The sequence below is a fragment of the Coloeus monedula genome (genome assembly GCF_965178545.1).
Source record: "Coloeus monedula genome assembly, chromosome: 3".
NCBI lineage: Eukaryota > Metazoa > Chordata > Aves > Passeriformes > Corvidae > Coloeus > Coloeus monedula.
Window position 1 is genome coordinate 28775502 of NC_138783.1, and position 26273 is coordinate 28801774.

At 48.5% G+C, this 26273-nt stretch overlaps 3 protein-coding genes across 4 annotated transcripts; 1 reads left to right on the plus strand and 2 right to left on the minus strand.

Moving 5' to 3' along the window:
* Positions 1-701: 701 nt before the first annotated feature.
* Positions 702-7365, minus strand: PHB2 (prohibitin 2; the record flags this gene model as incomplete). 2 transcript variants are annotated; one of them, XM_082277606.1, is made up of 9 exons in its annotated part: positions 7192-7348; positions 7027-7111; positions 6856-6935; positions 6266-6450; positions 4019-4148; positions 3445-3548; positions 2941-3018; positions 2324-2400; positions 702-2096 (listed from the first exon to the last, which is right to left on the minus strand). In XM_082277606.1, exons 1-9 carry the CDS (start codon positions 7316-7318, stop codon positions 2087-2089), a joined length of 876 nt encoding a protein of 291 aa, XP_082133732.1. In that variant the 5' UTR covers positions 7319-7348. The 2 variants fall into 2 exon arrangements, with proteins under 2 accessions (XP_082133732.1, XP_082133733.1); XM_082277607.1 differs by lacking the exon at positions 702-2096 and having other exon boundaries at positions 2320-2400; positions 7192-7365.
* A 210-nt stretch (positions 7366-7575) lies between these two features.
* Positions 7576-11713, plus strand: EMG1 (EMG1 N1-specific pseudouridine methyltransferase; the record flags this gene model as incomplete). The annotated part of the gene is made up of 6 exons (XM_082277404.1): positions 7576-7713; positions 7842-7943; positions 8243-8384; positions 8744-8802; positions 10396-10545; positions 11321-11713. The coding sequence occupies 6 exons, from the start codon at positions 7576-7578 to the stop codon at positions 11432-11434; spliced, it is 705 nt and encodes a 234-aa protein (XP_082133530.1). The 3' UTR covers positions 11435-11713.
* Positions 11714-11858: 145 nt separating this feature from the next.
* LPCAT3 (lysophosphatidylcholine acyltransferase 3) lies at positions 11859-25951 on the minus strand. Its single transcript, XM_082277403.1, has 13 exons — positions 25794-25951; positions 17359-17466; positions 17138-17244; positions 16894-16987; positions 16773-16810; positions 15738-15916; positions 15222-15330; positions 14445-14531; positions 13995-14161; positions 13250-13397; positions 12559-12717; positions 12313-12439; positions 11859-12202 (listed from the first exon to the last, which is right to left on the minus strand). The coding sequence occupies exons 1-12, from the start codon at positions 25888-25890 to the stop codon at positions 12323-12325; spliced, it is 1410 nt and encodes a 469-aa protein (XP_082133529.1). The 5' UTR covers positions 25891-25951; the 3' UTR covers positions 11859-12202; positions 12313-12322.
* Between the last annotated feature and the right edge of the window lie 322 nt (positions 25952-26273).

Below are 26273 nucleotides of genomic sequence, written 5' to 3' on the forward strand. Positions count from 1 at the left end.
CAGATTGGATATCAGAAAAAAAAGTCTTCATTTACAGGGTGACCAAGCTCCCCAGGGGAGCAGTCATGACCCTGAGTCTGTCTCTGTTCCAAGATGTGTTTAGATAATGCTCTCACCTATGGTCTAACTTCTAGGTTGCCCTGGATTTGATGATCCTTGTGAGTCCCTTCCAACTCAGGATATTCTATGATTCTATGACCCTGTGACACCTCCAAGTCCTAAATCTTAGTATAGGGCAGCCCAGAGAAACAGGGAAGAAGCTACCCCTAAAGCACGCAAGATCTTGCTGTTGAAACCCAAGCAAAGGAGAGTTTAGTCAGTGGAGGAAGCTCTCTCCTCCTCTTTCCAGCCAGGAAAGCAAAGAGGGGGAAAAAGCCCAAGGTGTAACAATGGGGGTCAGGACACAGTGTAGAGATGCTTCTGTGACCTGGAAAAGCAGGTAAACCTATCCTCATGTGTAGCCCTTGCAGGCAGCTGAGGAACCAGCCCTGGTCACCCCCACGGCCGTATGAGCATCCAAACCTCTTCCTCCTCCTCTCCCCACACTGTAATGATCTGCCAGTGACCACGAGTGTACTTCTTTCTTTTGTTTCTTTCCCTTCATCATCCTCATTCTATTTTCAACCAAGTAAAATCTCCATTCCACCTCCCATAAAATAACCTCTTTTTTTCCCATGCACTAAGCACACTTAGACACAATATAAATTTGATTGGTTTGTTTTTTTTTAATTTTTACAAATACTTGAAAGCGTCACTGAGCAGAGAGTGACACAAGTAAGATATTCCAGCAGTGACAGGCACCCAATGAATGGCATTGTCCTGAATTCAGTCCCAGGTTCTCTTGGGATCAAGAGTGAAAGAGAAACAAAATTTACTACAAAAAAAAAAAAAAAAAAAAAAAAAAAAAAGCGCCTGGTGCTGATGGCAGAAGAACTCCCCCACTTGGCCAAAAAAGAATTTGACATCCTACAGAAATCTAAATATTAATGAGGATTAGAGGCAAATTACTACATCCACATGGGTTAATACCAGTAAGCCCCTTTGCCCCCTCTCCAAATTTAACTGGTGGGATGAGGAAGGAATTACAGCTGCCTAGAGGCACAGCCCATTCCTGCAACTGAATCACCACAGATGGAGCAGGGGCATGGGGACCAAATCTGGCTACTGGATTAAAAACTTCATAGTGAGGACAAACAATACTAGTGGAGGGAGTTCAAAGATCTTCACTCTTCTCTTCTGCTGGTCAGCGACGCTGGTTCTAGGAATCTTCAGCTTCTTTCACTTCTTCCCTTTGAGTAGGAGACTGTCACTGAAAGGGAGACAGAAGGGAGTTATCAGTCCAGAAAGCACAAGCAAAGCTGTACCACCCCCCAGTATGGATTCTGAGGTATGGGGTGTCACACTCAAAGGATCTGGACTTCCTATCAGTCTTTCCTATTATGCATGGTTTTTTTCCAAAGCTCCTTAAATCTTCTGGAACAAATATGACAGAATCTGGTCAGAGGTGAGGATGTTATAATCAAAATTCCCACAGAAAAGAAACCAACTCTGGTTTCCCTTCTCAGTTCTGAGAAATTGAAGCTTTTAGTTGCATTCTGTTAGCTCAGTTGGCACTGCCTTTTTCAGTAAACATTGGACAGATTAGGCAAAGCCTCTGAATTCCTGACAGCTCTGAAAGCAGGAAATGGGGTTTCCTCACATGAACTGGAAAACTTTTGGAGAACAAAAGCATCTTCCCTAGAGATCAGCAGCCCAAACCAACACAAATTCCCACGAGCCTGCCTCCTCCCAGCCCCGTTTGCCATAACCACAGGATGCCCTGTATATGTGATAGATCAGAGAACACTGAAGATGCAAGGCTCCTTATGAGGCACACATGGAGCTCCAACTACTGCATACTCCGTGTGTGTCTTTGTGTGGTCCCTGCAAGGAGAGCTTCAAGTTTCACATCACAAACGGGAACTGAGGTAGAGATTGGAATAAACTTCCTGGGGCCAAAAAGGCCCAGGCCAGAAACATCCCAGGCACCAGGAAACAGCAACACCCTGGTTCCAGTACTAACAAAAGGATCAAAATATACAGTGCCTTACCTTCCTCTGTGTCAGCAGATGCAGTAAGGGGTGGAGGGTGGGGAAGAAAAAAACCAACAGTAAATTGATTAGCTTTAACAAAAATCCCCACTTCCACAGTAAGAGGCTGCTCCCTGCTTGGCTGTATCCTCTGGCACCAGGCTCCTCTCAGAAAATGATCCTGAGAGAGCTCCAGAGAGGGGAGCAGCTTCCCAGGTAGGGTGCAGACAAACCCAGGCACCCAGCCCCTTTACCTGGTGAAGCCCTCATCCTGCAGGTTCAGTACCAAGTTATCTGCTGTGAGATACACACGATTTTGTGAGGCAGCAATCTGAAAAGGAAATCCATTACAAACATGGCATCAAGGACTGAAAATGCACATGGAGGAATAGCACTAGGAACCTATCTCCCCCTCCAGATACAGTTCTCTTGTTTCCTTCACTTAAGACCTCAGTTAAATCAACACAATTCCCCAGAACAACTCCAGAACTTCCTGACTTCTCATCCCAGAGCCATCAGACTTTCTAAAGAAGTGCTCACTGTCTCTCTGTCACAAAGACCTTTGATCCCACATTTAGCTGTTCCCCCTTCTCAGCTGCAGGTACCCAGATGCTTTTGGTGGCTGCAGCTGAGGGTGGGTGATGGAATCTGATGTGGATCTGGCCTTGTCGTATGAAGGGCATGAACTCTGAGCCTCACATCTAATTGCAGATCCTTGCTAAGTCTTAAGCTCTACTTGAGCAGAGAAGGGCTGGGCAGGAACAAAGATCAGGACAGGGCAGATCACATTCGCCTTAAATTCATCATGTGGCCACTGGGCTGGGGGGACAGCACAAGGACTGCAAAAGGACAAAGGGAATTCTGTGCTCACCGTTTTTGAGATGTTTTGAGCAGCTCGGATCTTACGTAGCTTGATGTAGCCTGGATTCCTGCTGAGAGCTTCCCCGAGGTACAAGGGAACAAAAGTTAAGGAAAATCTTGCAAACAGAAGCCGCTTACCCTCAAGGAATTCTTCCAAAGCCATATTAAAGAACATCTTAGTGGGTGAAAAGCAGTCTCAATCCCAGTAGCATGGGCCTCTGGGTAGGCATGTTTTTACCCGCCCAAATGAAGAATGTTATGGATTATGGTCACGCACAGCCAATAAGAGTTAAAATTTACAACAAGGAGCGCAGGCCCACGGCCGTCTCTGCTCTGACCTGTAGCCTCAGACAAACCTCACTGCAGCCAACTGGAGAAGGGGGGGGAATAAAGAACAGTGACCTACTTGAGGCTATCATCTGATCACAGTCTCCTAAGCATGAGCCCAGTGTGACACTCTCAGGACTGTCAAGCTCACAAGCCACATCCCACAAAGTCTCCCGAAGCAGGATATCATCTTGGCAGCTGTCGCTTCCCCCTCGGCCTGAACTATCTTCTGCTTCTGCTCCTGCTTGGCCTTCTCCACCAGGAACTGGGCACGCTGTGCCTCCTGCTGGGCTGCAGGGAGAAGGGACACAGCCATTGGAACCACACTGTGCCTTCCATCAGAACCTGAGAGCCGAGGCCCGGAGGTTCTGCTTCCCAAAGAACCGGTAACACTCTGGGACCACATCCAAGCACAAAACGTATCTGAGAGCACTTTACCTTCTCTTTAGTAAAACCCACAGCGCCCAGACCCTCCACACGTAACCCCACAGTGAGTGACAGAGTCCCAGTCTGAAGAGGAATCTTAGTCTTGGGAACTCAGTCCCTCTGATGGTCTATCCCACTAGCTATGGCTTTCTGGTAACACCTGTAAAATAAACCTGTTCAGCTCTGTTACTAAGCAGGCTGAGGTTTGTAACCCTGTACCTGTACTGATACAGTGACACAGCAGTGACACACTGGCCCAAATTCCACTTCCTTGTTTAATAATTCAGTGAAAAGGCAAATGCAATCCAGCCTTTTCAGGCACCAATGGAACTCACCCACTTGCTTAGCCTCCACAGCTGCTGTGTATTCACGACTGAAACTAAGCTCTGTGATAGCCACATCATCCAGGATGAGGCTGAAATCCTTGGCTCTCTCTGTCAGTTCTCGCCTAATGAGCAGAGACACCTGAAACACAAACACAGCAACAAGAGTAGTACCAGGCACGGGGTGTTCCTCACTTCCTGCACACTCCAAAAGCGAAGCACAACTGCTCCTCACAGTGTCGGGACAGATGTTCCCAACCCAAGCTCCACACCGTGGACATCAACACCACCTCTGAGTAACATATCTACAGCCACACAGAGCATTTTCAAAACTCCATTACAGCTCATCTGAGGTTACCACTTAACTGTTCTGTGCAAGTAACACTGTGAAAGTAAAAAACCTTGAAAGCATCTTTTGCTTTCACATCCCACCACATCTAGTTCCACAGTTCCCACAGTTCTGGCAACAAGCATTTCCTTCTCCACCTTGGGTTTGCCACTGTTTGCAGGCTGTGCTTTCATAGCTGTATTCCAACACAGAAAAAGAAATGACCACATAATTTTTTTTAACCCATATAACATCTCTTAATTACAGTAGCTACTTGTCTAGTGTAGCTACTCCACTTTTTTTGGCTGCTTTGGGTGGGTGCTGCTGTTAGATACTTTGATTTTTTCTACATTTACTTGCCAGCACCTTTTTCAGGCAGGCTGACAAGTCCTGTGCCAAATATTGACTTAAACAGAAACTATTGCTACAGTATCACATGCTTGGCCAGTCGAGCATTTGCTTTTACTTTCACTGCAGCTGTTTCTGAGCGGAACTCTAAATAACGACAGAAACCTTTCCTGTGTGAACTGTGAGAGCACAACTGCATAAAGTCACTTAATTTTCTTCTGATTATCAATCCCTTCAATACACATCACTCTATAATAACAAGCACTGGATGGATACATGACAAAAAGGCAAATGCAATTCAGTTTGTTCAAAAATTTCAGAGATCAAAGAATGACTCTTATTTGAGATCACAGGTGCTTAACAGCCTTTGCTTCCAACAGAGCTGAAACCCTCACAGATATTCTTTGCTGTCCCATCCTCTCCACACATTCTCTTTCTACGTGAAGACCAACAAACCCCTTCAGTGCACTCCATGTGGATGAGCACAAAACCCTGAAGCCCTTGACCAGAGGGATACAGATCATTTCTCATAACACCACCTGGATACACAGTTCTCTTTGCTTCTTTTGGCACAGATCAGAAACTAGTTAAGAGATGCTTTGTATTTCATCTAACAACTTTTCCTCTTCAGCACCCTCCTGGCCCTGCAGGACCTCCTCTAAAACCTTTTAAAACAAGACCAGCACCTCCTCTTTGTGCCAGCTGCCATAGGTGATGAGAACTCCCAGAATCCGCGCCAATCAAATTATTACAATATAAACTTTCAGAAACAGGCATTTTAAAGCTAAATATTTCTACTATTTTGCAACACTCCCCCAAGATGACACTTTTTCTAATCAGTGCCTGCAGGGAAGGTGCTGAGACAACTGAGCCAGGCTCTTCTCAGTGATGCCAAACAATAGGACAAGAAGCAATGGGCAGAAACTGGAACACAGGAAGTTCAACCTGAATATAGGAAAGAACTTCACTGTGCAGGTGACAGAGCACTGTAACAAATTGCCCAGAGAGGCTGTGGAATCTCTCTCACTGGAGACATCCAAGAACTACCTGGATGCAATCCTCTGCCACGTGCTCTGGGATGACCCTGCATGAGCAGGGAGGCTGAACCAGAGGACCCACTGTGGTCCCTTCCAACCTGACCCATTCTCTGAGTGTAAACAGAACTATTTGCTACCCTTCTGTAGCACTGATCACCGACACGTTAGTGCTTTCTTAACTGCTCATTCCCACGGTTTTACAGATCTTTCAAAACTGTTTAATTTGCTCTGACAGCTGTTCTGAGCTCTGCATTTCTAAAGCCAGTTCCAGTGTCACCCATGGGCCATGATGTAAATCAGCTCTCCCTCCCTTAGTGTCACACTTTGGTGCAGTTTTGCACTCTGTGTACCAAGGGACCCAGTTTCCTCCTCAGAAGCTGGCAATACAGTATTTGCACCTGCACTGGAATCACGCTGTAGGTGGGACGTGCTTTCCACGTAGATGCACTACCCACCAGCCAAGTACAGCCATCCTTCATCTGTCACAACATTCCCCACACCCACAGATGTGCGAGCCAAGCCAAGCCCGAGCCTGGCAGGGCTCACCTGTGCTCTCTGTGTGATGAGCTGCGAGGCGTTGAACTTGGCCACGACGCTCTTGAGCACCTCGTTGACGATGGAGGGCAGGACACGCTCCTCGTAGTCCAGCCCCAGGCGCTGGTACATGCTGGGCAGCTCGGCCGCGTTGGGCCGCGTCAGCACGCGCAGAGAGATGTTCACCATCTGCAGGTCTGCGGGGACAGGGAGGGGTCAGGGGGCTGCTGGCAACCTGCAGAGGGACTCTTCAGCAGCAGCTGGAGCGATGGCACAAAGATGATGAGCACAAAGTGGGAAAGGGGACACTTTGGTTGGAAATTAGGAAGAAATCCTTTAGGGAGGGGGTGATGAGACACATGAACAGGCTGCCCAGGGAAGCTGCGGATGCCCCAGCCCTGGAGGTGGCCAAGACCAGGTGGGATGGGGCTTTGAGCAACTTGGTCTAGTGAAAGATGTCACTACCTGTGGCAGGAAATCGGGACTAAACGATCTTTAAGGTCTATTCCAACCCTTTAACATTCCATAACCGTATGAGGAGCGCCAGCACTAGAGCCGAATTCCTGTCCCGTGCCTCCTACCTCGTGGCCCCTCTTTCTCACCTTTGGAACCTGTGGGGGAGGAGATTTTCCGCGGCCGCGCTCGGATGTCGTAGATGATGGGATACTGGAACCAGGGGATCCTGCGGGGGGCGGAGGGGCGTTAGGGGCGCGGGCCTTACGGGGCCGAGGGCGCCGGGAGGACCGGGGGGGGCCGGGGGGGTCGCACCCTACCTGAAGTGCAGCCCCTCGGCCAGGATAGTGTCTTGCTGCACGCCGCCGATGCGGTTGAAGAAGATGGCGCGCTGGCCGCCCTCCACTGCGGGGAAAGAGCGGGGGCTCGGTCAGCACGGGCGGCGGGCGCGAAGGCTCCGAGGGGTTGGGGGGATCTCCACTCACCAATGAAGACGGACTCTCGCACGCCGTAGGCCAGGGCGCCGGCGCCCAGCAGCAGCTTGAGCGCGGTGCCAACGCCGCGGGGCCCGGTCGGCAGCCGCCCCGCCAGGTCCTTCAGGTTCTGCGCCATGGCCGCCCCGCCGCCACCCCCGCCGGGAAGGACACCGGAAGGAGCGACCGCTGCGGCGCTCCGGCGGGAAACCGCGGCGCCGGGAGCGCCCCCGCTGCCCCTTCCCGCCCCCAGCACTCGCCTTCCGGCGCGGCGGCCGCGGCGCTCCGGAAGCGGGTCCGGCCGGAGCCAGATAGAGGGCGCGCCCCGGCGCCATCTTGGGTGGCCGCGGCGGGAAGGGCGGGGCCGGGGCGGGGCCGGCGGGGTCGCGTGACAAAATGGCGGCGCCCAGGCGGCCACGTGGGGACGCGCAGGAGGAGGAGGAGGATGAAGGGCGTGCGCTGGAGGCCAAGCGGCCCCGCGGGCAGCGGCGGCTCCTGGTCGTGTTGGAGGGGGCGAGTCTGGAGACCGTGAAGGTGAGGGTGGTGGGGGGGAAGGTTGGGGCGGGTCCGAGCGCGCCGCGGATGCCCTCGCTCCCCGCGGATGCCCTCGCTCCCCGCGGATGCCCTCGCTCCCCGCTCACTTGTCCGTGCTTTGGCCGTAGGTGGGGAAAACATTCGAGCTGCTCAACTGCGACAAGCACAAGGCACTGCTGCTGCGGATAGGCCGGGACCCCGGGGAGGTTCGGCCTGACATCACCCACCAGGTACCCGGGAGCCCGGCAGGTGACTCGGGCGATCGTCCCTCGGATCTGGGGATCCGCTTCTGCCGCTGGAGCCCGGGGACGAGTTTGGCCTCCCCCGCTACGTTCGTGGCTTTTAGGTTTATTCGCTGTTTGAATCTGGGCTTGATTTCTCAGCATTACAGTAGAACTCCAGATGTTGGATGAGCTTTCAGCCTCAGCATCGGTCCCTTCTGCATTTGTGGGGGCTAACCTGCAATTTTCGTTAGAATTCTCTCTCTTGTGCCTTTCTGTTTCCAGTACCGTGTGCTTTTCAATTTCAGAGTCTCCTGATGCTCATGGACAGCCCCCTGAATCGGGCTGGTCTCCTGCAGGTTTATATTCATACCAAGAAGAATGTTCTAATTGAAGTCAATCCCCAAACCAGAATCCCAAGAACTTTTGATCGGTTCTGTGGTCTTATGGGTAAGTGATTCAAACTTTGCACCAGCTATAGAATAATGCAGGAAGGTGGTCAGGATTGGAGGAACTTCGGGAAAAGTCAAAAATTGGCACCAACCTTAAAATGTGAAAGTGAGAAAAGAGCAGAGAAGCGAAAGCCTCTTTCTGTGATGTTCCAGAATGCATTCCCCAGCTGTGTGTTCCTTAGCACAGTGGGGAGTGCCTGCAGGAGGTTGTGCTGTCAGCAAAATAACTTGTTTCAGACTGTGATGGGAACTCTAAAAGTGGGCTTTTTGTGTACCTCAGCTCAGGCAAAGCATGGGATTCCTCGAGCAAATGAACACACAGCTGAAGTGCTTTTTTTCTTGTTTTCTCTTTGCCAGTTCAGCTGCTGCATAAGCTCAGCGTTAGAGCAGCTGATGGGCCTCAGAAACTGCTGAAGGTAAATATTTTGTAACTGTTCACAGCTAATGTTGCAACATTCTAACAGTGAGGTAGGAGGGATTTTTTTTTTGGTGGGGGGGGAGGTGTTTTTTTTGGTTGGGGGTCCTGGTTGTGGGTGTGGTTGCTACTCTACCCCATCACATCATGGCTGGGGGTCCTGGTTTCAGGGGGGCTCTCCCACATCCTACGTGGCTAGCATGTGCTGTAGGAGCTGCTGCTGCAGGAAAGAAGCCCCAAACACTGCTGTCTTTGGAGCTGAGGGATCTGTTTGCTCCCATGAGCCTGACTACCATGCCTGGGCATTGATGCTTTTTGGGTGCAGCTTTTAAAATGGCAGAGAGAGGTGGAAACGAAGGCGTGATTAACTTGAACAGCTTCTGCAGTCACAGAGGGAAAGACTGGATAAACCACAGGGACAAAGGGTTTATCACAATACCAGATTAGTGGAAGAACTACCCTTGTTGCTGGAAATGCCAGAAAATCAGCAGCCTGAGGAAGGTGATGGTGATGTCATCTTGGCAGAGAGCGCTTGGCCCCAGCCTGTGGATCTGCCTGAGGACACGGGTCAGCAGGCAGGGAGAGACAAGGTGCAGCCTTTCCAGCCTTTTCCACACAGGGCTCTCATGAACCTGGCTCGAGGAACGTGCCAGAACAAGGAGCTGCTGGGCTGGAGCAGGACCTCACTGCGCCGCTCCTCAGACAGCAGCAAGACTCCCAGATGTGAAGAACTAATCATCAAGAACTGATCAAGGCTTAAATGTGTTTTGTAACTGTCTTCTGGAAAATCCAGATTCCCCAAAGGAGAGTGGTTTTAAATCCCAACAGCAGCCTGTTTGCCAGCTGAGACAAAGATACCTAAAGGTCCCCCCTGCCCTTCTTCTGTGCCTGCTTCAAGAGCATATTCTGGATATACACCAAGACTGACAACGTCTGGACACACCTGCTGGGGGATCCCTGACCCTGCTGCGGTCCAGTGTGTACTTTGTGGCTCCTTTGCAGGAGAAGGTGGTGTTTGGGATGCTCTTCTTGGGAGCAGTGCTGTGCCTCAGCTTCTCCTGGCTATTCCACACTGCCTACTGGCACTCGGAGAAGGTCTCGTGGACTTCTTTGATTTTCAGAAATTGCACTGCTGGTCATGGGGAGCTCTACCACTCATTCCACTGCTCCCCACAGCCAAGATTCATCTGCCTCTCCATCACCTGTATCCTGGGCATATCTGCCATGACTGAGCCTCAAGCAAAGGCCAACCCATCCAGGATTGGTTTTGCTCAAGGACCTCGGTGTACTTGGTGGGGAATGCAGGGGGATGGGGAAACAGGGTATGTACCTCAAGAGGATTTGATTTTTGGGTGAGGACAGTCTGTAATGTTGAATTGTGTAGGTAATGTTGGCTGTGGAATGACACTGCCACTGTATTTTGTAAATACCAGGGACAATGAGGACGGACTGCTCCAGATGCACCACTCATGAGCTCCTGATGCAGCCTGCAACCAGCTGATGAATTTTTTGCTTGTTGTTTTTAGCCAACAATGGATCTAGCTATGTGAGGTCCGTTACCTCTACACCCCTTTTAACTTTCTGCTTTCTGCAGGTGATTAAAAACCCAGTCAGCAACCATCTGCCTGTGGGCTGTATGAAGATTGGTACCTCTTTCACAGCGTCACAGGTGTCGGACCTGCGTGAGCTGGTTCCTGCAGCAGAGCCAGTTGTCATTGTGGTGGGAGCTTTTGCCCACGGGTCGGTAAGTGTGTGTATGCCTTATCTGGGGTTGTAAAAAGGTTTCAGTCTTGTTCTGAGTATGGAGGTTTTATCTGCCCTTTTTTTGGCTTGGTTTGCCCCCCACCCAGCCCCATTATTCCCCGTAGGCTTGTCAAAAAAAGGCCCAAAATTGCAATGCTTGGGACTGTTCTCCCTCCCCAGGGAGCGCATTAGTGAAGGCTAGCAGTTTCTCTGTTGGAGAAATGCTGTGCCTCTGCAGTTGTTAGGGTTGGAAGGGATCTCTGGAGGTCATCTAATCCAAACCCCTGCCAAGGCAGGGTCACCTGGAGCAGGTGACACAGGAACGTGTCCAGGTGGATTTTGAATGTCTCCCAGAGAGGGAGACTCCACAACCTCCCTGGACAGCTTGTTCCAGTGTTCTGCCATCCTCATCATTAAGAAGTTCTTCCTCCCGTTTTGGTGAAACTTCGTGTGTTTTAGTTTATGGCCACTGCTCCTCGCCCTATCGCCGGGCACCACAGGAAGGAGTCTGGCACCGTCCTCTTGGCGCCCACCCTTGAGATATTTATGAGCGTTAATGAGATCCCCCCTCAGTCTTCTCTTCCCGAGATGAAACAGGCCCTCCAGTCTCTCCTCATAAGAGAGATGGTTCAGTGTCCTAATCATCTTTCTAGCCTCTGCTGGACCCTCTCTGGTGGCTCCTTGTCTTTCCTGTACTAATGGAGACGGGGCTCAGTGAAAACTTTGTGCAACTTGGTTATTTTGTTTTTTCTATTTTTCTCCCCCTCTTCTTGCAGGTCAATGTTGACTATACAGAAAAGATGGTCTCCATCAGCAACTATCCCCTCTCTGCTGCCCTGACATGTGCTAAAATTACTACTGCCTTTGAGGAAGTGTGGGGAGTAGTATGAGCTGCTGCTGCTGTCATGATGGACTTGTGTACAGTGACTTCACATTCTGGAAAGGCTCTTTAACTTGGGTGTGGACCTGGTGCAACTTTGGGCTCCTGGAAAAGACTTCAACTTCATCCTTGCAGCTTCTGAAGCAATGAGACTTTAAACAGACTGCCCCAATGACCTTTTTTCCTCCTAATTAAAGGTACCTTTTTTGTTTAAAAAGCACTTGTGAATTTTACTTTCTCATTTTTCATATGTGGGCAGGATGGATCCCCTTATAGAAGGGACTTGGCCCAAATTTGTCACAGAACTGGAATTCTTAGCTGTGCCCTGCTCACCCTGGTGTCACTCGGTCCTGTAGAATCGCCTTGCTCGGTGGCATGTGACAGCTCACACTCCCACACCGAGGCACCCAAGAGGAAAGGAGCTGAAGGCGACGTTAAAAAGACCAGGAGCAATTTTTATCTTAGATGACAAACGTAGAAAAGTCAGAAGGTGGCTCCAATCCAACGCAGCACCTGCCGTGAGTGTGGTACAATCATCTGGTATCAGCGGAGAGACGAGTGCCGGCCGCAGGGTGGCAGAGATAAGGCAACAGACAGAAGGTGGAGAGTCTCAAGGAGGCTTGCTCAGATCCCCTCCTTTTGGGTCTCTGACCCTGTGCTTTCTCCTTCCCCCTCCTTGCGTTGAAAAAAAGTCATACTTCAACACAGCAAACTTGGCAGGTGATGCTTTGCTTCCGGAGTGTTAAATCAACTCCTACGAATGCACAGGTGGTACAATCTGAAAAACAGAGGAGCCCTAGATTAGCTTTGGTTGGTTTGATGTTTGCCTTTCGCCTTGGGCTGCAGCATTGCTGTCCCACTTCACCTCCTGGTCTCTCCCAGCCTTACCTTTTGGCTGTTACTCTGCTCTTTTTAGCTTTTCTTTTCGTGGCACAATTAATCTGCGAATGTAAGGCAACACCAGCAGTAAGGTGAAGAACAACACGTGGCCGCAGAAATAAATAGACCTGTACACCTGTGAAGAGAAAGGCAAGGTTGGGAATCAGCAACCAGCTCTAAGCCAAGAACGCAGGAGAGGTGATGGAGGGAACAGGATTGACCACGTGGGGTCATCTGTTTGTGGCTACTAAGTACCTTCATCCATTTGTCCCAGGTGAAAAGGCAAAATGGCACCAGGGAGTAACCCATAAACATCCAGTGATTAGTCTGCTGCAGCACGTAGAAGATGGGCCGCAAGACAGTGATGGAGGCCAACGTGCTTAGGAAAGGACTGTCCCGAACAAGGTTCATGACCTAAATGAAAGAAAAAAAGTAGAATTCTCAACAGTTGGATGTCCTGTGGCTGTATATGCAGGCTCTGGAGTCAAAGTTCTCTATACAGCTGTGTAAAATGTGTTTTAGTAAGCAGCTAGTCAAAAAAAGTAGCTGAATACCCTGTCCTGGCCAAAGTTTCAATTAAGAAAATACATTTTAATAAGGGATATTATTCTCTTAGTACTGGAGATTAACAGAGGCATTCAGCTCATGTGCTTGTCCTCCAGTCTTTCCAGCTGCCAAGCACTTCAGCTGCCCTCTGCTCATATGCCAAGTTTTCCACTTTTCTCCCTGTCAGCTTCTGCAATCTATTTATGGTTTGCCCACCCAGAAGGCAGCAACCTACTGAACTCTTGAGAACAAAACCCTGCCATGCTTGAAAACCAATTCCAAAGCGAGCAGTTATTTTTCATATTTAATCCAAGTGAATCCTTCAGTGTGGCAGTTTCCAGACTCAGGGGGAAAGGCTAACACAGGTTCCCTGCGTTCTGCTAAGTCAGAAAAAGCGCACCTGTCTTTCCACGATGACTATAAGCAGCTCCATCTGAAAGCACACCAGGTAGCCAGAGTGCAGCCCGTGCCAAATGGCCAGGAAGAACAGGGCCAGTGCCTGTGACAGCAGTTTGTTGCCCAGGAACTTCAGGCGCTTGAAGATGTAGCTAGAGCAGAAAAGAAACAAAGTGCTTCCAGGTTATTGTCTGCCCTCCCCTGGCTGCGTCAGGGATGCAGGGCCCAGGGGACCCAATGCCTCTGTGCACCCTGAGGTGACAGGAACAGCATGACCAGGGCAAAACCTACATCAGAACAGTGTTAAAGAAATCCCAGCTATAAGGAGAAGAAGGGGGTCATTACATACAATTTAGCTGTGTGTCCCAGCAAGTGCTGAACCAAAACCCTCTGAGTTTGGCATGGGGAGCACCACGAGCCATGATGCAGGAAGCAGCTGTCAGAGCAGCTCTGTGGCTGGCTGAGCAGGCAGGCAGCCCCAGGGGCTCACTGTAGTCCTATTCTAGTCTCTGCTGCCATCAACTGCTTGCCTTTATTAATGAACTGCCCTTCCAGGTGGATTAAAAGATCTCTCTAACACAGTAACCCAATAACCTGTTTCTAAGGGCATAGCAGCAAAACATGGAAGAAGGTGCACAAACTGAAAACTGGCAGATTCTTCCTTGAATGCTCCTGCTCAGCCTAGGGTCTTGGTTCTGCTGACAGAACAGAACTGAGCCATTACAGAAGGGGAATTTTGTCCTACTCACCGGGCCACCCAAGCATTGGTGTTGATGTTGAAAGAAGCAATGGTCCCTGTGAACAAAGGTGTTGTCTCATACAGCCAGACCTTCATGTTGGCACAGGCATTCCACAAAGGCTTTCCATTCTGGTCTTTGCCATTGTACCCCAGACCAGCAAGGATGCAGACACCCTCCTATCAAAAAATGCACAAGAAAGGTAAGATGAAAATGCTGCCCTTTTTTGGCTGGAGAAGCAGAGCTTAGGAAGTGCTGACACTTCACTGTGTTGAGAGCATCACTAGAGATGGAACAAATGGATTAAAAACTGCCTTTTAGTTAGCTAGCCTTTGCTAACTTGGAGCAAGCTGAACTGACCTGCACTGATCTCCAATGGATTTCTTCCATTTAGTGCTAAGTCCAAGAGGCTTGGACCTTTATTCATTTGTCTTTTGCTTCTGGAACGACATCTAGACTCACCGTAACGAGCCAGCAAGTTACGTATTTGTAGAGTATTATTTTGCCCCAGATCAATATGTAACCACAACGGAACCAGAAAGGCTTCTCCTGCAGAGATAAGAGTGAAACAGAATAAAAATAAAATCTGGAGTTGAGTGGCCATAATGACACAAGGTAAGTGGGATCTCATCACTGTCTTTTGTTATAATCTGATGTGTATGTGTTAATACATATGGACTGGGCTGCCAGTTGCAAACTTACACATCATTCTCCTTCCTTTGGTAATATTTGGCTGTACTGAAATAGGTAGAGTTTGGGAAGACTCCAGGATTAGCATAATCACAGTGGAATTTACACAGAAATGCTGATAATCTGCAGGTAGAAATTATTTGTTAGGAGTTTTCCAAGAACCTCAAAGATTCTGGTGAGCCTTACAAGTTACTCTAGTGAGGTTCTTTGCATGTAATGGTTAAATGGAAGGTCATTAAAAGGTCATAAAGCACATATGTTACATTTCCAAAACCAACAGTAGCATGTAAGATCCATTATCTATTTGTAAAAGTTTTCATTTGTTTCAGTTTTGCTTAACACATTCCTGTTCTGCATCAGATGGAATCCACAGGACAGGCAATAAAGCCAAATCAGCTGTGGAAAAGCTTATCACTAGTTGCCAACTTATTTTTGAACTGAGGCAAAAATAAAAAAAAAGAAAAAAAAAATAATTCCACTCTTGTAGATCCAGAGCCCCCCAGAGAAGGGGAATTCTTCCACACCCCACAGGGCCAAGTGAATACATACCATATAGTCATCTGAGATGAGGTATTCATCAGAGATGTACAGGCTGGACAAGGTGTAGGTTACTAGAAACAAGAGACCCAGGCTCAGGCGCTTGAGAGCAGGCAGGAAACTGAGAAAGAAAAATATGAAGGTCAAAGAAATGCCTTGGGAAGAGATGATCAAACCCATAGGTTTAAAAACAGGTGGAGAGGAGGAGGTAGGGGAGACAACAATAGGGAGTCACCACATTCCACTGCAGCAGCTGCCTCCATTTGGAAGCTGGGATGCAAATATCACCAGGTTGGAACCGAGTCTGTGCTAAAGACGTCAGATGGTTGTTGATGTTCATGCCCTGGAACAATGCTGGGACATTAAGCAGAGTTACGAGCAACTTTTGAAAGACTGCTTGGTCTCATAAATCACTTGTGGTCACAGCACTTCTGTGTCCAGGTAAGAAGGCAGTCTGCTGCAGGGAACGTGGAGGATTCAGCATTCTAGGATCGTAGGAAGGGGAGAAGCTAAGCAGCTTTGTATTACCTATTGGGTCTCTGGCCTGGAACGTCAGTCATCTCACCCCTTGCCAGTTTCTGATAGTCTGTCATGGAGAACTGAGGCCCAACCATGAAGGCACCATAGAAATAGGAGAATCCTGAGACCTCCAGCAAGGTAGGAACTCCCCGGACAGCAAATTGCCGCTGCTCAGGGGTCAGGAACTCCTGCACCAAAGGGAGTGGCATTAACATCATCCCAGGGGTTTCATACTAGCTCTGGATGTTATGTCCTCAGCCTGCCTCCTTACTGGTCTCAGTTCTTGCTCCCCATGGACACAGAACTTTACACTTTGTACTTCGCATCCATTCCTCTCCCCAGCCCTCTCTATCCCCACCTCCTCTAAACAGCAACAAGATCCAGGGTTGAGGCCATTTGCACAGATCTCTATTCCCAAATAAGCTCCAAACATGGAAGGGATCTACTGACATGCATCCCTGGCAGCAGAGTAGGCATAGTAGAAGCACTGTATCTGACCTATTCCAGTCTCTGACTACAATTTCATGTACTCTCCCAAGACCTTATCGTGCTACAATTCCTACTTCTTGATGCAAAAATTGTCTGTAAGTACTTCAAGCTTCAGCTTAGGAAGTTTCAGCTTGACCTCATTCTCTTGCAGTCAGCAGTGATTCCATGGATGCTACAGACTTGGTCAGGCCTCAAAGAGGAGATGGGGAATGCAGGTACTTGAAGCAGGATTGAGACTGTAGCAAGTGTAGTGCCCTCTCCCACAATCTGTGCTGTGCAACTTCTCTGTTTCATCCGCTCTAGAAATGGGGTCCTAACAAATGGTAAAGGACAACCATTGAAACAACTTCTGTCCATCTCTAATCACTATTGTCTCTGTTCCAAATGATTTCATTCCACCCTAGAATTCAGTGCCCTCAGACTCTCACAGAAGCTCCCCTCTCAGCTGTGGCTTTTACCTAACAATGCAGCTTGCTAACTCACATCCTTTGAACTTCATTTTCTGATCTCTAGCATGGACAGCATGGAATGATGGAGAAATGATGTCTAACTCACCGGATCTTTTCCTCCATCATAGTAATCGATGGCCAGACCTAGAGGTGAGAAACAGTGACTTGAAGCCCTGGGATGGGCACAGCTTGCAGAGTGCAAGAGAGAGAAGAGAGGTGTCACTCACCAATCAACTTAAGTGTCAAGACACAATGTGGCATTGTCCACTTGATGTCATAATGCTCTGTGGCTGTGAAGTAATATCCAGCCATAAGGTATGTCTGAAAGAAACCATTGTTTCAGTTATTCAAACTAATTCCTCCAGCTGGTTTTTATCTGCCTCCACTTTTCCACCCACAGTTGCTACTGAAGTGCAAAACTGAACAGAGGCCTCCCTTCTACAAACCCAGGGAGTAGGGAAGAGGGTTTACCATCTGAAAGAGGAATGTGGTGATGACGGCAGTGATTGTGCGACCCATTAGTCTCAGTATGAGGAACTGGATTAGGACACATATCAGGGAATGAAAAAACTGCATCCCTGTGGGCAGGAAAAAGAAAGAGAGAGATAAGAAATAGAAATTACATTTATAGGTCCTTCCAAATTGCAGCATGCCCTGGGTCAGGCAGCTCTCTCTTCCCAAACTCATCTTACCAAAATTGAAGTAAGCAATTGACAGTCCTGTGAACACATTGTAGAGATGAACGAGGTAGGGCTCCTTCTGGAAGAGGAAATAGCGCTGGAACAAGGCAAAAGGATATCCTGAGTAGAGGGGGGGAAAAAAAAAAAGGAAGAGTTGTAAATAAGTTTAGACAAGTATTTGTCAGGAACTAAACTACAGCCTTCTTGAACATGTCATTAGAAACATGTACTTTACATGATACATTATCAACCCAGGCCATGGTATTAAGTCCTGATACTGTGTTTGCATCTTGGGAGACAGACTCCAGATGAATTATTCTGTACAGAAGAAAATACTTTTAACAGGAACATAATTACAGTAAAACTGACATTGAAGTGCAAAAAATTACAGGATTACAGTTTCTGGCCTCATTCAATATATGAGATGGATAATGCTAAAATACATGAATCAGACTTCACCCTCTGATTCATTTCCAAATTCTGTGAGAAATACAATGAATATGGCAAGAAACTAGATTTAAAAGAAAAGGGGGGGGGAGGGAGAAACTTTATGGTCAATACCATTACAGTGTCCAAAAAAATCAGTCCCACTCCCACTTCAATGAGTTCTTTCAGCTTTAATTTCAGGACTCCTCAGGTAACCTCCAGTAAGATACTCTAGCTTTTCTAACTCTACATCTTTGGATTTGCATCTGATTTGTGAAGTACTGGGTACACAAAGCTGTAACTAAAATCCACTGGTACTACGCGTGTAGTATTTTTGGAAAAAAAAAATCAGTCAGAAGCATTTCATATGGAGCAGCTAAGAAAAGTGGAAGGGGTTTTTTCCTTGCATTTTGTGCGAGGTAACTCCTAGTCTAAATTAGGAATGCCTCCAGATTATTCATCTGTGGCTCAAGTGAGAAGCAAACATTTGTGAAGCACTCTGGTAGTACAGTGAGAAGCATCACACAGAACACCACAATTCAATTAAATTCTGTTGTCTAGGTGAGGTTCACAAAGCCTGCAGTCAACATTGCCACGTATTAGACAGTAAATATAATATGTCTTAATACACAGTGGCACAGGAACTGTTGCCCACCGCACGTCTGTACGTGCAATACAGTGTTTCTCAAGGCATGTGCACAAGGTGCTGAACTGGGATACCAGAAGCCACTTTTAATTCTGGCATTTTGTAACATTACTGCTTTATTTTGCAAGCCTGTCTCTTACCCTGCTCAAAAAAAGGGGAAATTCAACACATACCACAATACTGGCATCCACACTACTTATCATCCTAGCTGAAAGCGGCAGCAGTGGATAGAGTTCTGCTACCTGCACTAATGGAGTAGTAGTGGCAGGAGGTGGTCATGTTTTATAGGGAGCAGTAATGAAAGGTGATGAAATGCACATTCTGCTGAGAAGTGTATGATGGATGGAAGGCTTCCAACAAGCAAGGCCAAGTCTAGTCACTACTGTGAGAGGAAATGAGAAACTCTGTCACGTTATGTAAAGTACATGTCTGGCAGTCTGTCAGTGATAACAGGCTGGAACCATTTTAAGGTCCTCTCTGTCCCTGCAAATCCCTTGGGAGGGAGCCCTGGAGCTGGGGACTTTTGGGCTCCTTTCTAGATCCTGGAGGGCACCATGTTCTAATGTGTCCAGATGTGTACCTACTGCCTCCTGAAACCCAGCTGCTGCTCCCCATTTCCTCAGCTTCCTGCCACCCCTCTTCTGGTTTTCCCTGCCTCCTTGTTGCTGTTCCTTCCTCCTTTTGTGTCCCATACCAGTTTCCATGCCACAGGCTGCTTTCTGGCCAGCCCCACATACCATGGCCCTCCGCTCCCAGAGCCTGGCAACCTCCCTCCTGCACATCCAGCCCTGCTCTCCCCTTCCAAAACAGCGGCTCCAAACCCCCCTACAAAATGCCTTACCCAAGCCATCCCTCTCCCTTCCGCTCTTCCACACTTTTTACACAGCACACTTCTGTCCCATTCCCCCTCATTGCTGCCCTGAACACCAGCTGAGGGGGAAAGAGGGAATTGGCAAAGAGAGTTCCTCTCATGAGCTCTCTGGGGATACGGGAGTAACTCAAAGAATTAGAGCAATTCACATGACTTAGGAAAAAAAGAAAAAAAAAGTAGTATTTTCTACTGGCCTTTAACTCAGAAACATACAAATGGGGATCCTTTGTTCACGAGCCAATTTTCCTGCTGAAGTTTAATAAACATAGGAAGAACTGGCTTTGAGAAATGGAAAGTGGTAAAAAAATATGAAGTTTTACTATCAGACTAGATCAAAAGTTAGAAATCTGAGGTTTACTGTGGAAAAATGTTTCCCCCTTCTGAGCAAAGGGGAGAAAAATCAGATCAGAAATACAGGCAAAGCACAATTTATTGCTGTTCATCAACATGCATAGTTTTAAACCTACATTTTAAAGGGTCTCCCACTCTCTCAAAAATCACTAATATTTTGGAAAACAGTCAATTTCTATCAATTTTTTTCCCTCTAGCCATTTCTATAGAAATAATTAAAGTATGACTGAATACTATAATGTAGCTAGTGTTCCTACTCTTTCAGACACCTGTCTCACTTGTCAGTCGTGTTCCTTTTTAGTTCTACACAGGAGATCATGTCATAGTCTGGGGGTAACGCTGCTCTGAAGGAAAAAGAATTATGAACCCTTGCAAATAAAAAGCTACTAATACACACTGCATCTATGTTTCTAGAAACCACAAACTTAAAGAGTGGCCTTGCACTACGTGGCTGCTGTTCCAGCTCAAAAGTCACAACATCAGCCTAAATTCTTCTGATATCCAGAGTAATTTGTTTGTACTCTGGAGTGCAATTTACCTACAGCTTTCCTGCATGAGATAACTATGTGGTTATAGTTTATAGCTTATCTAGCTATAAACCAGATAACTATCTGGTTTATAGCCGGGCCATTTACACACTGCAGATACGAACTTTAATCCCCAAATGGCAGTGGATACCGAGTAGCAGTGGTCATTCTGATGTGGCCTGTGCCCTTTTGAACACTCTTAAACTATCTATTAAATAACAAACAATTTCTACTGGTAACACCACCAGTACTCCTGCCCCACTACCATGTCCCTGAAGCAGCCTGAACTAGCACAGCAGCTGCTGGAGTTATGGTTGCCTTCTGGCAAGCTTGATGTCCCCTTTGGATATGCCAGCAGCAGGACGCTGCGCTGCTTTGCTTCTGCCATTCAGAGCATCAGGACAAGAGTCCCTGCTGCCAAGAGGCTCTGCCCAGCAGCTCCCACTCTGCCAAACTCCCCTTTCACAGCTCCCTGAGCAGAGTGGACCAAGGTGGGAAGCGGCTGTAATACTCCTGGAGAAAACGGCAGGGAACCTCTGATCCAAAGTCATTCTTCCCTACGCACCACGGAGCTGAGAAACAGTCTGCACACACAGTTGGGTTTTGCCTCTTGGCAACTGAGAATAATTTTTTTTTTTAATTCACAGGAACAAGAGGATGATCTCTGGTTAAGGACAAGCTCAGCTTGGTGGCCACAGACATTGGGAGAGTAATGGGCCACTGCACAAAGCCCAGGTTGTCCACAGATACAACAATCTAATTGAGCAAAAGAAGTTAAATCATCAAGAAGGTGGATTAGGCTGGAGAAAAGTTCTACTAATCCCAAGCAAAAACAGTGCTGTCAGGTTTGCCATCTTCTGGACTGGGTGATTAAGATGCCTCTCTTTTTCCAGAGATAAAGCTGCAAATAAGAATTCCAGAAACATTCTTTTCATCTCTGCTCCCTTTATTTCCCCTTTTATATGCGTTAGCTCTGTTTCATCTTCAAGCCAGTACCTCTATCTTTCCTCTTCTCCCTTTTGCTGAACAGTTAACTCCTCCTTTGTTAACATCCAGCAGGGCAATTGTCTCCATTTTTTTATGAGAATGCTAAAACTAAAAGGAAGGGGACAATAGGAAAAAAAATGTGTTAAAATATCAGCCTGACCTAATATTTTGACTTCAAAGTTATTCCTTTATGTTTCTAACACTGCAAAAGTGCCACACCTTGTTTAACACCGGGTGCATAAGCATGAGTATTTTAATTCAGCTCAGGAGTTTACTTTGAAAGTCCACTTATGGCGCTTTAGCTTGCATGACAGAACTGTCTCAAAGCATGTGAACAGGGCTCTCTTCACACGAAACTGAACTGAAAACACACCCTAGACAATGGGTGCTCAGTGTGTATGACCTGGCTGAGGCAAATCCAGAGTAAATGCTCAAAACCCACAGGCAAGTCTGCTCTATAGGTCCGCTCCTACGGCACCATTTTTCTTGCTAATGTAGACACAGGCAGTGTGCAGCATTACACAACTCCCTCTATTTTTTTATTATTTAAGGAGTAAGATGTACTTGAAGTTAAGAGCTTAAACAAGGCAGCACAAGAGTGCTCTGTGACAGGGCTGGTTTATGACAGGACAGTGCTGCCTCTTAAAACTTCTCCCATCTCTTACCCACCAGAATCAGTTGTTCACGGGCCCTGCTATAAGGTTCTTGCTTGGCTGACCAGCTGGCAACTTGATTTGGGATAAGCCAGCAGCTTTGGGTGACCACAGGAAGAATTTCACTGAGCCCAAAAAATCTTCAGGATGCAGGGAGCATGAAGCAGAGCATGTAAAAAAAATTGATGAGAGGTAGAAGAGAAGCAGATAAGACAACTTGTGAGTGAAGGAATAGGCTTCTGGCACCTATTGAGTAAGAATGTGTTACTTTCTGCAGGTCCCTGCTATGTCTGTGGATGAGGGAACACTTTCCCAATGCTTTTCCTGGCAGGTCTGGGCAAACCAGCAGGGTAATTTCTGGCTCAGGGCTGTAAACAGCATGTTGGCCCCCCTCCATATTATGCAGGTAGCTCACAAGGCACTGTGTAATATTACGGTCAGATAAATAGCTTTAATTCTTTGGGATCGTACAGCCATGCAAGGAACACGAGCAACATAAAGTGTTAAACACACAGTGCCATAAGGCCTCCTGTATCCTGGCTTATGCCTTGAGCAGTGACAGCAGGGAAGAAATCTGTCCCCTCTCATGTGAGGACAGGAGCAGCAGCACAGAAACCCTGCTATCTCCTTCACACCACCGGAGCAGCTCCAGTGGGAACGCTGGGCCCTAGACCTATTGAAGACTGCAAACTAGAGTTCATCTCTCAAAGACATTCTCATATGATTGACAGACATTAGAGTACTGACATACCACAATTTCTATAGTGGCAGGGTCCAGAACTGTGCTTCAGGTATTCCTCCTGTTGATACTGCTGCCGAATTGCAGACTAATTTCTTCAAAGGCAGTCTATGCAAATTTTTATGTAGGGGAAGTCTGCAGCAAGTTTTTCATCTTGTACAATCCGGGTAAGGGACTCTGTTGTAGTTATATTCTCTGCTTCAAAACTGCAGCATGTATAAACCTGTCTCTGATTTAAAGACAAAGCTGTGATCCCCATAATTTGCTCAGCAATGTGCCGTTACTTGTTCACTGAAACAATGTGGTGCTCTTTAGGACTACTCCAGTTTTAGTTCTTGGATGTTCTTCCTTCCTCCTTTCTCATTCTCTTGTTCTCTCCTGTATTTAATTTTTTTTCAGTCATGTCAGAATGCCAACAGTTTTAAATGACCTCTTTTGGTTAGTTCAGATCATTACTAAGCGAACACTTATTCTGAATCAAGATAGTAAATTCAGACTATTTTTTCAACAATAATTCAGCTTTCTCCAGAAATTAATGTAAGAAGTCAGAAAGTCCTTTGTGATTCTTCCTGTTTTTCAGAAGACTATTTTTACCGGTTTGTGGTGATCTGAAAGTGACACCCTAGAAACTGTTGTCACAGTAAAACTGCACCGTGTAGATGGCAAACTGCATCACAGAGGAAGAAATAAGCAACAACTTTTTAGTCCATCTTTGGAACCATGCTTCATCTTCATGGCCTTGTTCTGAAATAATTCAGCAGTATTAGCTGCAGCCAACAAAAACAGTTCTCTTCCGGAATCTATGTAAACACCTGAAATGTAGGAAGTGAACAAAAAGCCATACTTCGTCTGTCCTATTGCCACTTCCAGCTTCTAGAAATGCCTTTTATTTATACCCCATGCCATCCTATGAAGTGGCCATTGGCACTAGCTGCATTACCAATGAGCTTAAAAGGACTGTAAACTAAGCTGCAATTAAACGAACATTTCTTTGTGCTGGGCTAAGGAACTCCTCTCACTCTCCTCTCACGTTGCTCTGGAGTAGTGTTTGGCCCTTCCTTTTAAAGTAATGGTATAATGCTTTACCACCACCCATCCATTAAGCAGGAGAGCTGGGGGCAGTCCTCTCTGCCTGAGTGGTTCAACCTGCAGGACCTGCAAGAGTGCCAAACTACAGGCCAGGCTGTTTTGCATGCCCTGAAGCCTTCTGTCTGAAGTTATGCCTTCCCCTGCATGTAATCAGAAGATACTGAGCTAGGGAGGAAGGACAGGGAAATGTACAGCTCCAGCCTCCTGGTTTGGTACATCCATTTGAGGTATGCAGGGGACAGACGTGAGTGGTTTTCTAGAACCTGATCCCCAGAATTTGAATACAAATTCTAAAGATCCATTGAGACTTTGCAAAACAGATAGTGGCCTACCTCGGGCAGGGACACTGTGGTACCTCAGTGGCTTATTGTCAACACTGCACACGGAACATTTGTTACAGCACACAGGAGTCTCACGCTTCCTTAATCTACTGGCTGCAGCAGGCAGCTCTTATCATCATTAGGACAATAGTTATCTGCTGTTCATATCAAAGAAGTGGTGGTGTTCACCCATAAGACACTGAGTAGGAAACACCCTTCCAATGTCGTGTCCCAACTTACTGCTAGCAAGAAGCAACTCAGAGAGTATGATCAAGGTGCATTCTGCAGAGCCATCTCTGCTGTGTCTGCCTCCACACACGCTTTCTAGGACTTTTTCTGCATCAGCACTTGTTAGACTGGTCCCTTGGCAGATCTGGGTGACTAACCTTGTAGTGAACAATCTGCTTTTTCTGGTTTAGGTTTCTGCCAAGCAAGTAAATTCAATCAGATCACAATTAAAGGACCAGAGAGAGACGTGGGAGAAAGGAAAGCAGGACTTTTCCCGTTCAGCAGTGGGGAGCTGCTAGACTAATTAATGCTGGCATGTGTGCATGTCCTGTATGTTTCCTATTACTTCATTTTTTTCTTTACAGAAGTTCGGTTTAACTAACTTCTACATTGAGTTCAAAATGATAGTTCAGTCTCCTGCATCTACCCTTCACGGGAAGAATGTTTTGCTCAGTTTGATCTCACACATCATAAACTAAATCAGGCAGAAATAAGTCTGGTGCAGACCATGGTTATGAAGTGACACAGTTCTTCTTGTTTGCATTTCCTTTAAAAATATCGTACTTCTACTTAGCCAAAGCAACTTTATTTTGACAGATGACACAGTAGTGGCTGTATCACTCCAAATATACTTTCAGGTTCAGAGGAAAGCTTGTATTTCTTTTCTGCTAGGTGACTACACCACCAAATGCTTTCACAACCCAAAGTTTCCCTGAGCATCCGCAGAGATTTTGGCAGATAGCATGTATACATACACTTGAATTAATGTTTTGGGAGCTAAAACCTCCCCCTCAATCGCCAGCCCACATCACAACTCTAGCCCTGCCTTAAGCATTTCGTATGGGACTTAAGTATCTCATGTTTACATAAGCGCAGGCACTGTGTGTTTTGCAATACGCTTCGCGCTGCAGGTGGAGCACAGGACATCACCCCAGTGCTCCGGGCACTGAGCTGGAAGGTTTAGCTCACCCCACCTGGTAGTGCCCGTGATGACACGCCACTCTCTCACAGTGCCACCACTGCCGCAGACACTGGTGATGTCCCCGGGCAGTGACGTCCCTGCACTCGGACGGGACAACACGTGAGGGGCTGTGGAGATTCCCGGGCGGACATCCCTCCGGACACACGCTTACGGGGCACTGGACGCACATGCATCACCGGGCACGCACGGGACAATCGCAAACAAAGTTCTCGAGCCCAGAACACGGACCCAAACCGGGGTCTTTCGCAGGCACCCCGGGCTTCTCCTTGCCCCGCTTCCACAGGCGGCCTGCCAGAACCGCACCCCGACCTCCTGCGGGGAAACCGAGCGGGCTCCCCCTCTGCACCGGGACGGCGGGGGGCTCGCCCCGGGAAGCTGCTGCGGGGCACTTCCCGAGCTGCCCGGGCGGTGCCGGTGGCGGCGGGATCTCGCCCGCCGGCTCGGCGCGCACACGTGGCCTGGCGCGGCGGCGCTGGCACAGGTGCGGCTCCGCGCCGGGGAGGCGATGCCCGGCCCCGGCCCCCCGCGCAACGCGGCACGGCGGCGGAGCGGAGGGGTCGCCCGTTCCCACGGCGGGCGCGGAGCCCCGCCCGGGTCGCCAGCCCCGTCGCCCCCCGCCCTGCCTTACCCATGAGGATGGACAGGATGAGGCGCAGCGCCTGCTCCGACGAGCCCAGGGCCTCGGCCAGCCGCGCCAGGCTCCAGCCGGACCCCGCCACCGCCATCTTCCCCGCCGGCCGCCCCACTGGCCGGTCGCGCCCCGAACCCGGCAGCGGCACCAGCCACGGCGGCCCCCGCACCGCGCGCGGCCCCCTGCGCGCCCATTGGCTGCGGCGCGGCCGGCCCCGCCCCGCGGCGCCTGCGATTGGGCAGCGGTGGCAGCGGGGCAGGGCCCTGCGCGCACTAAGGCAAAGGTTACCCGCGAGTGGGCGGTGACGCGGGCCGGCCCCGCCGGCCAATGATTGGCGGAGCCGCCGCCGGGGGCGGGGCCGGGGGCCCGCGGGGGGCGGGGCCGGGAGGGCGGGGCGGGGCGCGGCTCCCGATTGGCTGCGACGGGACAGGAGAGCGGCGGGGCGGGCCGGGGGTTATTCGCGGACGCGAGGCGCGC

Excerpts from the sequence above, each read along its gene's own strand:
- LPCAT3 (XM_082277403.1), bottom strand. The coding sequence starts at position 25,890 with ATGGCGGTGGCGGGGTCCGGCTGGAGCCTGGCGCGGCTGGCCGAGGCC. Across the intron at positions 12,718-13,249 it reads TAGTCATCGTGGAAAGACAG|GTCATGAACCTTGTTCGGGA; the intron begins GTGCGCTTTTTC and ends TCTTTCATTTAG. Across the intron at positions 12,440-12,558 it reads CCTGGGACAAATGGATGAAG|GTGTACAGGTCTATTTATTT; the intron begins GTACTTAGTAGC and ends TTCTCTTCACAG.